This window comes from Propithecus coquereli, unplaced genomic scaffold, assembly GCF_000956105.1.
Source record: "Propithecus coquereli isolate 6110/MARCELLA unplaced genomic scaffold, Pcoq_1.0 Scaffold94, whole genome shotgun sequence".
Taxonomy (NCBI): domain Eukaryota; kingdom Metazoa; phylum Chordata; class Mammalia; order Primates; family Indriidae; genus Propithecus; species Propithecus coquereli.
The window spans coordinates 3682113-3694033 of record NW_012155729.1 but is presented as its reverse complement, the minus strand read 5'-3'; the positions used below and the strand labels follow the sequence as shown (position 1 = coordinate 3694033).

The 11921-nt window shown below is 53.7% G+C and overlaps 1 protein-coding gene across 1 annotated transcript in view; it reads left to right on the top strand.

Moving 5' to 3' along the window:
* IL2RA (interleukin 2 receptor, alpha) overlaps nucleotides 1–11621 on the top strand; it is a 33192-nt gene extending 21571 nt beyond the window's left edge. Inside the window, exons 3-8 of the mRNA XM_012664926.1 lie at nucleotides 258–365; nucleotides 2437–2652; nucleotides 4090–4161; nucleotides 4497–4568; nucleotides 5148–5214; nucleotides 11341–11621. Of these exons, the coding sequence (XP_012520380.1) occupies nucleotides 258–365; nucleotides 2437–2652; nucleotides 4090–4161; nucleotides 4497–4568; nucleotides 5148–5214; nucleotides 11341–11365 (560 nt within the window). The 3' untranslated portion in view covers nucleotides 11366–11621. The remainder of the gene's footprint in view (nucleotides 1–257; nucleotides 366–2436; nucleotides 2653–4089; nucleotides 4162–4496; nucleotides 4569–5147; nucleotides 5215–11340) is intronic.
* The last annotated feature ends 300 nt before the right edge of the window (nucleotides 11622–11921 follow it).

The window sequence follows — 11921 nt, the reverse complement described above, 5'->3', positions numbered from 1 at the left end:
TTTCTTTCAGAAACGTGTTGTAGGCATTGTCGTCATGCACGTGAATACCAAGAGGCCGGTGCCGGGCGGGGCGTGGGCAGGCCCCCCCGAGGGAGAGCGGGCATGGGGTTCATCCCTGTAGCCCCAGCACTCAGATGTCACCAGGCACTTTGTGGGCACTCGAGACAGACTCTTCTCGAGTGAATGAAAACGTGAGCGGTGTTTTCCACTTTAAGCATTTGTGAGGTTATTTGTTTCATTTCCCTCATATTTTCTAGCCTCTAGGCACACAAGAGGAGTTACCCCTCAACCTGAAGAACAGAAAGAAAGAAAAGTCACAGAAATGCAAAGCCAAGTGCAGCCTGTGGACCAAGTGAGCCTTCCAGGTAAGAGACGCACCTGAACACCTGTCCCCAGCTGACTCAGGGAGCTGGCTCTCCGCTTGCGTGTAAGTGACGTGTTCCCCAAAGGAGGAGGGTCTGTCCCACCACCCGTAAGCACGCACATTCTGTCCCCCTCGTCCCAGGGTACCCTGTGAACCAGAACTAGCGTGCAGCGTTTGTAGGCTGTTTGCTCAGCACTGCAAACCACTCTTACAGCCGCCAGCCGGGGTCTGGGCTTCCTTCCTGGTTTGGGGGCTGGCCGTGTGGACGTCGACTCAATTCAGCTCAAAAGCATGTGCTGGGACCGACCGTGTGCCAGACCCTGCCCACAGAGGATATTGTACAAATAGGAGCGTGACAACAGCCCCTGCCCTCAAGGAAATGCTGTTTTTCCCCTAAGTACAAGAACCAACTGCAGGCAAAACTACTTCCTTCACGGTGTCTCTCGCAGGGCAAACGTGCCTGTCACACTGCTGTGCGTGAGCGAGCCCCGCGCCTGCCTCTCGCCTGCCCACGGCGTTCCCAAGCGAGTTGCGCTTACGTTGGGTCACCATGTCAAGAAGCAACAGAGCCCGCCAGGAAACACGGAGCTTTTTGAGGACCTGCTGATTTCATGAGCCCCCCGTGGTCCTAGGCTGACTTTATAACCTACAAAGAACTGCATTGTACAGAGTCTTGCCCGCGCCTCCCCGGCCGCGGGGTCAGGCAGAGGGAAGTGAAGCTAAAAGACGGCCAAGCTCCTACGATAGGATGGGATCGGACCTCGGTCTCCTGGATTACCGGGGGATCTTTCTACTGATAGCTTAAGTCAAACGGGCTTATGTTTGTTCACAACTTCCATTATTTTTTTTAAAGCCTGCTCCTGGGGACATTACTGCAACGTGATGTTTTTGTCTCTGGCCCTCCAGCTCTGGCCTGGGACCGTGTTTCCAAACCCACGTCGTAGCTCGTTCTGCTGCACTTTCTCCGCACTGCCCTCCACGCTGTCGGAAGGTTTCGGAGAGGACAGGGTTTGCTGTCCTGACCCAGGAGGTCACTGGCGCGTTCCGGCCGAGGCTGCCTCACAGACTGTCTTAGTCTGGTGTTTTCATTTGAAAAACGCAAACCCCACTCAGACAGGTTCGGACAGCTATGGATAGTTTGGCCGTCGAACAGCAGTTCGTTCTGAAATGAAAACACAAGTGCGGTCACAACGGGCAGGGCACTACGTGGCAGAAGCCAGCTTGGGGCAGGGCCACCGGGTGCCCCACCGGGGCAGAGGGCTTGGCAGGACATGCACGGGACTTGGAGGCTGGAGGGTCTATCAGGCAGAGCACGTGTGCAGCTTCACAGGCTGGGGTCAGAGGGCACATGCGGGTACCTATGACCAGGCTGCACGCGGGACTCTGAGATTGAATTGGAACAGGACATGATCTCTGAGGCCAAAAGTCCGTCAGGCGTGGGCTGCGGTCGGGCGAGTGGAAAGTTACTGGGCTTGGGAAATTTTTAGAGGTCTTGGTAGAGCTCGTGGGGCAAGCTGCAGGCACGGCTTGATCAAAGATCACTCTCCATTTCTCTGAGATTCCCTCAGCCCTGCCCTCCCCTCCTGTGGCTTCCCCCCGGCCCCCACCCCGTCCTCCTGCCATGGTCCCGAGTTGGCCACCAGCTGCCACCAGAGAATGTGCCTCTGACCTCTCCAGTGGAGATCCAAGGTCATCTTCATGCTTTGTTGGTGCAGACTGGCTGGAGCCTGTCCTAATACCTCAGCCAAGACCGCCCCTCCCGCTCCCGTCCACTTACCCAAACCTCGCTGTCCTCAAGGGCCAGCTCTGTGCACCCCTGCAAGCGTCTGCTCCTCAGCGACACACCTTTCTCACCCGATCAACTGTCCCCACCTTGCAGGAGTGACGGGGTCTTTGTGCCTTCCCACAGGGCCTAGCAAAGCTCCTGACACACAGACATCCCCGCTCGCGCTGGCTGAATGGGAGAGCGAATGAGCAAAGGAACAGGAACCATGGTCCAGGCTCTACAAGAGGCGGGCTGGACCAGCGCGGTCTCTCCAGCTCGCCTTCGGAATTTTCTTCCCCTCCACCAGGGCACTGCAGGGAGCCCCCGCGGTGGGAGCATGAGGATGCAGAGAGGATCTATCACTTCGTGGTGGGGCAGACGGTTCACTACCAGTGCGCCCAGGGATACAGGGCTCGGCGGGGAGCTCCTGCCCAGAGCGTCTGCGAATTGACCGACGGAAAGACGAGGTGGACCCGGCCCGGGCTCGCGTGCGTGGATGAAACGGAGCCCAGCCAGTTTCCAGGTAGGGCGGCCCCCGCCTGCGTCCCCTCTGCCACTTCTCTAGGTCGGGCCGGCCAGGGTGGAATCCCTGACCCCACCTGCTACATGACCTTGGACGAACCACTCCGTCTCCCTGGGCCTCCATTTCTTCTCATTCTAAAAACAGACCAGATAGCTCTGGGGGCCCCTCCGACTGAGGCCCCCCTGTACCCTGAATCAGGGGGGGTGACTGGAGGTGGAGGAGGAGGGAGGGCCTCCTGAGGGCTCCACAGCACCCCACGTGCTGCCCCTCCCGGCTTAGTCCTGAGATTCTGCCACGTCCCTACGGCACCGAGACTGCCCACGTTCGAAGGAAAAGTCCTTCGTCCACCACGTGTTTCTTCCTTTTGCTGGTGACCGCGTACATCCACGCTCGTGCGCTGCTCCCTGCTCTGCCCCCTGGGTAACTCCCCTTCTCAGCTTGGATCGGAGTGCAAAGTGCAGAGAAAGGGCTTGTTCGAGCGCACGTGCACAGCCCGCCTGCGCCGGGGTCCTCTGCTGTCTTCGCTCTGAAACCTTAGTGGTATTTCCACAATCGAGAGTTCCTTACGCTGACCAGCGAGTGTTCCTGGTTCCTTGCTCACCCGCATTCCTCATGCCCGTGTGTTCCTCCTGGGCTCTCTGGGACCACACTGCTATCCCTCAGTCTGCCTGCAGCAGGCCACCCCGACAGCCAGGGCACCCCACGGCCAGGACACCCCGACAGCCAGGGCACCTCATAGCCAGGACACCCCACGGCCAGGGCACCCCACGGCCACAGCACCCCATAACCAGAGCACTGGATAACCAGGGCACCCCGCAGCCAGGGCACCCCACAGCCAGGGCACCCCACAGGCCAGGGCACCCCACGGCCAGGGCACCCCACGGCCACAGCACCCCATAACCAGAGCACTGGATAACCAGGGCACCCCGCAGCCAGGGCACCCCACAGCCAGGGCACCCCACAGCCACGGCACCCCACGGCCAGGGCACCCCACAGCCAGGACACCCTGGCACTCACTGGTCAGAGGCTTTTTGCGCTGGGTGGGGCCGGGGTCCGGCGGGGAGCCTGTGGCGGGGAGAAGCCATCCCTTTGTGTGTTTCTGCTTGAGCTGGTGGTGACGGTACTTGCACGGCCGCGGCCCATTTCCCAGTTGCAGGGCTGAGCAGGAAGCCCACAGAGCAAGCCTTGCCCAGAGTCACACGGACAGCCAGGGTCGGGGTTAGACTCCTTCTCACCCGCCATGCTGAGGTCACTTTAGCACCCCCCAGCGGCCGTGGGGTGGAACTGCATGACGTGGCATCCCCAGAGATGTGCCCACGACGGGGTGGTCCCTCGGTCTCAGCGGGCGCACCAGGGCTGCTGCCAAGGGCAGGCGGGTAGGGGTGAGGCTCCCTCTCCCGTCTTTGGCCCTCAAGCATCGCTTACTCTCCCCTCCAGGTGAAGAGCCGTCTCAGGCAAGCCCCGGTGACCTTCCTGAGAGGGAGACGTCCTGTCCCCTCACGACGACAGGTACGGGGAGCTCGCCACCGACGCCCAACCAGACAGTCACCAGAGGCAGCTCTGGACAGACGGGCAGAGGTGGCCACAGTGTGGGGAGGAGGAGCCCCCCCAGCAGCCCCCTCCTCCAGAGCAGGGACAGGGTCTCAGCGACCTGCACGCCCCAAAGCAAGCGTCACAAAGAGGAAGCACAGGACCCAGGAGGGTCTCCAGGCAGAGGGTGGAACACCTGCCTCCCTTCCGCCCACCAGCCTCCGAACTGCCAATCCACGGAGAAGCCTGACTCCCGCCAGCCTCCTGGGGCCCCACGGTGACCGTAACCGAGCGCCTCCCCCCCTCTCTCCCAGATCCTCAGGAGCACACAGAAGCAGCCACGACCATGGAGACATTCGTTTTCACGACAGAGTACCAGGTGGCAGGTGAGTGGCTTTGCTTGTGGACAAAATGCACACCGTGCTGAGACGTGGGCAGGGCGGCCGGCTGGTTGGTTGAAAGGACCCCTCCTGTTCCTCCCGAGCCGGTGCAGGGGGACAGCACCCCGCGGCCTCTCTCTGGAGGAGGGGGCCGCATAGCCAGGCGGGCAGAGGACAGGCTTCCAGAATCACTGCGCTGTCCCCTGGTGGGAGGCTTTGAGGCTGCCTCTGCCTGAACACACAGACCAACAGCTGCCGCCAGGACGCAGCCAGGCAGCATCTGGAAGCCATGAACACTTCCAAGAGACGCGAGTGTGTTTATTGTTTATCTCCATGTTTCGACACTTCTTTCACCCGGCGCGGGCCCTGCTCGCGGCCTCCTTAAATGAGGCCCGGCCTGTGAAGCTGTCTAAAGCACCTGCCCTGCCCTCCTAAAAACCCTCTGGGGAGGGACCTGTTCTGAGGAGGGGAGTAGACACTGCCTGTCTGCCTTGGGGACAGTCTCCACCTGCCCTGGGGCCCCGGCTCCTGCTGCCCCGACGCCACGCCAAGGGCCCCTTTGCTGACCGACCTCTCTGTTGACAGTGGCCGGCTGCGTCCTCCTGCTGTTCACCGTCCTCCTGCTGAGTGGGCTCACCTGGCAGCGGAGATGGTGAGTCCAAGCTTGCCAAGGAGGTGCGTCACCAAAGGGCAGAGCAGGGCTGGCCACGGTGGCTCAAATCTGGAATCCCAGGGAGGATTGCTTGAGGCCAGGAGCTTGAGAGCAGCCTGGGAAACATAGCAAGACCCCACCTCTACAAAAAAAAAAAAATTTTTTTTAACTAGCAAGATGTGGTGGTACGCACCTGTAGTCCCAGCTACTTGGGAGGCCGAGAAGGGAGGATTGCTTGAGGCCAGGAGCTTGAGAGCAGCCTGGGAAACATAGCAAGACCCCACCTCTACAAAAAAAAAAAAATTTTTTTTAACTAGCAAGATGTGGTGGTACGCACCTGTAGTCCCAGCTACTTGGGAGGCCGAGAAGGGAGGATTGCTTGAGGCCTGGAGGCCGAGGCTACAATTAGCTGTGATCAGGCCACTGCACTCCAGCCTGGGTGACAGCGAGTCCCTGTCTCTAAAAAGCAGAGGGGGCCGAGCAGAGAGCAGAGGACAGACCCTGTGCCCGGCCCAGCCCCATCCTCTCGCTGACCACTCACAGTGTAGGGCATGCACAGGGAAAAGCCACCTGTGCCTTCCCAAAGGGTCTATCTGAAAGAATTAAAGCCCCAGGGAAACGGGAGAGCAAAGGAAACTAACATTCGCTGAGCGCCCACTGCACACCAGGCCCGATGCTTATCTTAACCACATTATCGCTTATCTTCCCAGAAAGCTTTGGAACAGCTAATGGCCCTGAGAGATTCAGTAGCTTGAACAAGATGGCAGAGCAGAGGCCCGATTCAGGCAGGCTGAATCTACAGCCCCAGATCTCCCTACCCAACCCCCTCCCGGAGGGAAACCAGGGCAGCGTCTACACTGAGCTTTGCTGCCCTGCGCTCCCCACCCAGCTCTGCACACGCTCACACCAGCATCCCCTCGGCCAGTGATGGAACCCACGTGTGGTCTTATTGGCACTAAGTCAGGTTCTCAACCCCGATGCCCATTAGATCGGCCAGGAGAGATTCTTTTAAATACCAGTGCTTGTACTCCAGCCAGTATCTCTAAGCGGGGGCCCGACATCAGTACTCTTTCATTCTTAACTGATGTAAGATTCATCATTTAACCATTATAAGGTGTACCATGCAGGGGCGTCTTAGTCTGTTTTGTGCAGCTGTAACAGAATACCTGAGACTGGGTAATTTACGAAGAGCAGAGAGTTATTCCTTACGGTTCTAGAGGCCAGGAAATCCAAGCTCAGGGACCCACATCTGGCCAGGGCCTTCATGCTGCGTCATCCCACGGCAGAAGGCGGGAGGGTAGGAGAGGGAGAGAGAGCAAGAGGGGGCTAAACTGACACTGAACCCGCCCCCAATAGCAACATCAATCCATTCCCACCTCTCAACACTGTTGCATTGGGGTGAAATTCCCAACACGTGATCTCTGGGGGACACATTCAAACTATAGAAGGTGGTATTTCGGACGCTCACGATGCTGTGCAACCACTGCCGCTAAGTAATTCCAGAATACTTCCATCACCCCAATAGGAAACCCGATACTTCCCAACTCCCTACCTCCCCCAGGCCCTGGCAACCACTACTTGATTTTCTGTCTCTGTGGATTTGCCTTTTATGGACATTTCATGTAAATGGAATCACGTAGCCTTTTATGTCTGGGGCATTAGTACTTTTTAAAAACCGCTCAGATGCATTCGGTACACATGCGTCTAGGTTTGACGGCCCCGTGCTGGGCCTTTGGTTTTCAAACTTGAACGTGCATCAGAATAACCTGGAGGAACACAAAGACAGGGTGAGTCAGTTTGGGATGAGGGCTGTGCCGATGACCCTGAACTGATCACTATACATATGTGTCTTAAAACATCACGATATACCCCACATATGTGGACAATATTATGTGTCAACTTTTTAAAGAGCTTAAAAATACAATTGCCTGGGGTGCTTATTAAAGCACAGGTTGCTGGCCCCACCCCCAGAGCTTCTGATTCAGTAGTCTCAGTTGGGGGCTGAGAATTTGCATTTCTAACAGATCCCCAGGTGATGTTGTTCCAGGGAACACACTCTGAGAACCACTGCCCTAGGCTAACAGTATGAAGAATCATGAGAGTGAAATCATTTCACAAAAACTCAAGTTTTATTGAAAAAAGCCAATTTCTCCCTCCCTCTAGGGAGTAAACTACAGAGACCCACTATGCCTCTCTCCTGGCTGTCCGCAGTATATCCCCCACCCTGGCCAGAGTATGCTCTGGCCAACCCTGATGTCAACTCCCCAGCAAGGCCCTGAGAAGACAGACACCCCCCCGTCCTGCCCCCGCACAAAAACCAAAGCTCTCGGATCCTATAGTTAGCCCAGCCAGAGAAAAAACAAACCAGATCTCTTCCCTTCTTGTAATGGCCATCAGGCCTGCAATATACTCCTAATGTTCCTCATGTGCATTATTAAAAAGTGCAAGTTACTGCAATGCAGATGATAAGCCCTGCAGGGTTCCTGTAGCAGGAATTATTCATATGCCTGACTGTCCACCGATTCCCCAAGGTGTCACTTTAGCCTCCCATGAGATGAAGTATGCAAAATACTTGACGCCTGGCAGGTACCCAGTCCTTGCTGGGGCCTCTCCTTCCTCAGGCTGAAGACCTTACAAGGCTTAATACCCAGCAAGGATTTTCGTTTGGTAGCTCGAAGAGCAAAGGCCTTCGGACACAGAGGACGAGGCTATTGGAGAGTGGTAATGTTTCAGTGTTTATGTTGTGAAACAAAGAACTACATTCCCACAAGGTCTCCCAGAATTACGATCTTCGGGGAGACTCAGACATAAATCTTGAAATGACCCCTCTCATCAAGGAGTTTGTCCAAAAGCCTCCTTCCTAGACTCTAATGCCATCTTGTGGCGCCCTCTTGTGGCAGCAGAAATCCTACATTTGAATTACTGAAAACCATATCCCAGCCAAAGAGAGTTTTGTTTGGGGTTTCTGTGTGTGTGTTGTTTTGTTTTGTTTTGTTCTTTGGGCAACGACTAGGAGCCAATGGTGTGGCACAACAGACTCACACTGGCCGGTGACAGACGATGGCTAAATTTTCAGGAATTTTGCAAACTGATGTTTTAAGCACAGCCATTATTAAAAATTAAAGCATATAAACTTACAATTCAATAAATTATATTAAAAGCAAGGGCAATAAATACTTAAAACTAATCACTTCATAATTATTTTGCGACATTTTACTACTATCTTAGTTCTCAGGGTTATTTCCATCTCTTGTGTCTGTGTAGTGGAAATCCTATTGATGCTACCACACATCCCTCCCCAGCTTAGTGTTCCGTGATGTCATGTTGGAAACTGGGCAGCTGGGAGAATATACCACAGAAATAGGCATCTTCAGAGAGCTGCTTGTTAAACGTTACCAGCACACCTTGCTGTGGGGGAGCGCTGAGCAAAGTATTAATAGGAAGGAACCAGATGTTCCCAGGAGTGAAATAAGGACGGAGCAGGGTCTAAAACCACACTACCCAACACAGTGGCCACTAGCCACCTGTGGCTGTTTAAGTAGAAATTTAAATAAATTTAATACAACTAAAAATTCAGTTCCCTGCTTGCATATCCACATATGATCACCTTACTAGAAACCACAGGTACAAAAATTTCCATCATCTCAGAAAGTTCTATAGAAATTAGGAGTTTCAGTTCATGCAAATCACTTAGCACATTAGTTGCTATTATTATTTCTGTTCCACAGCTATTGTCTTCCATGTAGTTTTAAAAAAAAATTATAGAACATTTTCTAAGTGCCAGGCACTGTGCCAGGTGCCCAAGGATGACTACATCATGGTCTTGCTCTCAGGAGCCTGCAGACTAATGGTGGAGAAGAGAAAAAAATTCTAACTTTAAATAAAATTTGTTAAAGCCTAAGACTGAGGTGTGAGAAGAGCAAAGAGAGAAGACCCTACATGGGGGTTCAAAGACGGCCTTAGAGTCGATGGTGACTGAGCGCGTAAGGCCAGGTGGAGGAAGGTACAGGGTGTGACGTGGCATGATCACCTGCGTTTGGAAGAAGCCAAGCCGTTCTCAACAACTGGGTGTGAAGTGCCCGGCGCAACGGTGACACCAACGTCATGTCATAGTCATGGAAGATCTAGAAGACTGGGCCAGGCTGGGGAGTGGGACCTTGTCCTGAGGGCCACTGAGAACCGCAGAACGCTTTCCTTAGGAGGCAGATGGCGGCGCAACCACTTCAATGGTTGGGCTACAGCGTCGAAGCCGGGTGTAAACTGGGTAAATAGTGGTGGCAGTTTGACCGCATTACGATGGAACAAATCCACAGAGGAGACGATGATAGCTTGAAGTAGGTCAGGGGATGTAAGTTAAAAAGGAGAAAAAGAATCAAGAAAGACATAAAGGAGGTCAAATTAGCAAGATTTGTTGGCTGAGCAGAAGTGAGGGATAAGGAAGACGGTGAGTCAGGGATGACTCTGATACCAAAAGAGTGACTGAGACAAGAGTCCCAATCACTCGAGGTTTGTTAAGCCAGTTTTAGGGCACGTCTGGGAAAACTCAAGCCACAGAGGCATCGGTTTTCTTTCTTCCCTTTTTTTTTTTTTTTGTTTGAGACAGAGTCTTACTCTGTTGCCCTGGCTAGAGTGCCGTGGCGTCAGCCTAGCTCACAGCAACCTCAAACTCCTGGGCTCAAGCGATCCTCCTGCCTCAGCCTCCCAAGTAGCTCGGACTACAGCATCATGCCCGGCTAATTTTATGTATATATATTTTTAGTTGTCCAGATCATTTCTTTCTATTTTTTTAGTAGAGACAGAGTCTCGCTCTTGCTCAGGCTGGTCTCGAACTCCTGACCTTGAGCGATCCACTCGCCTGGGCCTCCCAGAGTGCTAGGATTACAGGCGTGAGCCACCGCGCCCGGCCTTCTTCCTTGTTTTGTTTTTTGTTTTCTGAAGAGGTTTTCAGGAGGTTTAGCACTTACACGTTTCCCGAAAGGGGGAGGGCGTGTAGAAAGAGGGTCTCTTCTTTGTCCTGCACCTGGGGAGATAAGCTTGTAATCGACATTATCAGTGTGGAATCAAACAGACTTTAGTTTTAGGAGCTAGACTTAGATTCCACACCTAGAGTTACAATTGGCATGTCCCTGTCTACAACAGGGTGCGTGTCTAGAAAGGTTTCCAGGCCAGGAAAGAGTTTACTTGCGAACAATGTGGAGGCGGCAGCCATTCCAAGATGCCTGAGGACTTTTGCCTGGTCGGGACAGGGGTCTGGCTAATGTAGGAACTTTGACACAAGGTTGTGAAGTCATAGATATTCATCTGGAAGAGGGTGTTCCTGTGACTCAGCCTCCAGGCTTAACTTTCCCTTTGGCATGAAGTTTAGGAGTCCTGAGATGTTTATTTTCTTTTACAATTCCCAGCCTTCAATGTGTGTTGATAGTGGGACCCTGTAGTCACTATATCCTAGAATGGAATTTAAAGTAAGGATCTCAGCCTGGTGTGGTGGCTCACGCCTGCAATCCTAGCACTCTGGGAGGCCGAGGTGGGAGGATTACTTGAGGTCAGGCGTTCAAGACCAGCCTAAGCAAGAGTGAGACCCTGTCTCTACAAAAAAAAAGAAAAATTAGCCGGGGCACATGCCTATAGTCCCAGCTACTCGGGAGGCTGAGGCAGGAGGATCACTGGAGCCCAGGACTTTGAGGTTGCTGTGAGCTAGGTTGATGCCACTGCACTTAAACCTGGGTGACAGAGTGAGACTCTGCCTCAAAAATAAATAAATCAATAAAGTGAGGCTCTCCAGTGATACACCCCGTTGGGGATTAGCCACAGCACAGCCCATCCTGTAGTTCACTACCCACCCCTAACCACCTAGCCTTGGGGCCAGCAGGGAGGTGGGAGGGCTTCCTTCGGCTAAGAACCACAGAGCTGAGGCTGGGCTTGGGCGGCCAGTCTTGGCCTCTGGAGGGACGGAGAGACCTTGCGGTCAGATTTCAGCATGTGGGAAGGTACCAGTAGCCTGGGGTAGAATTAAGAATTAGGGGATCATTTGGGACGCAAGTTGAGTGCTCTATTCGAGTTGATTTAGGTGGGGACCATATTTTTCTTGGTGTTGTATTACACTTGGTGTTGTTATGTCACCGACAGGAGGAAGAGTAGAAGAACAATCTAGAAAACCAAGAGAACAAGAACTTCCTGCTAAGAAGCCAAGAACAGCCAACCAACAGAAGTCAGGAAGCACAAGCAAAATCAACAAAGCTCAACACTCGCCCAAGAGGCATCTCTTGTGACCTCTTGGGTTGTAGAATGCTCTGACGTCACCTCACAGGACACCAGCAACGGCAACCCCGTCACTAAGCCACCTCTGTGCCATCAGAGAATGAGCTCTACCTGCTTCTAAACAGCAGTCCCAAGGTCTTTGAAGGAAAAGGGTGAAACAGTCAGAACTCTGCCTTATTTTCATGTAGATGTGTTCATGAAAGCTTGAATGGTATGGAACTCTCCATACTTTACACAGTATAAAGAAAGTAGCTTTATATTAATTTCATCCCAACTTCCCCATTTAGAAATCTCGAGTAAAACCCTAGCACTAATGTAAACAGATACACACACGGGTGCACACAGACCCACATGTGGACACTCACTCTCTACCTTATAAGGTAAGAGCTGGGCCTCGTCCAGGTGGAGCCTTTCCCAGCCGACAGCTGACAGCCCACTCTCCCGATCAC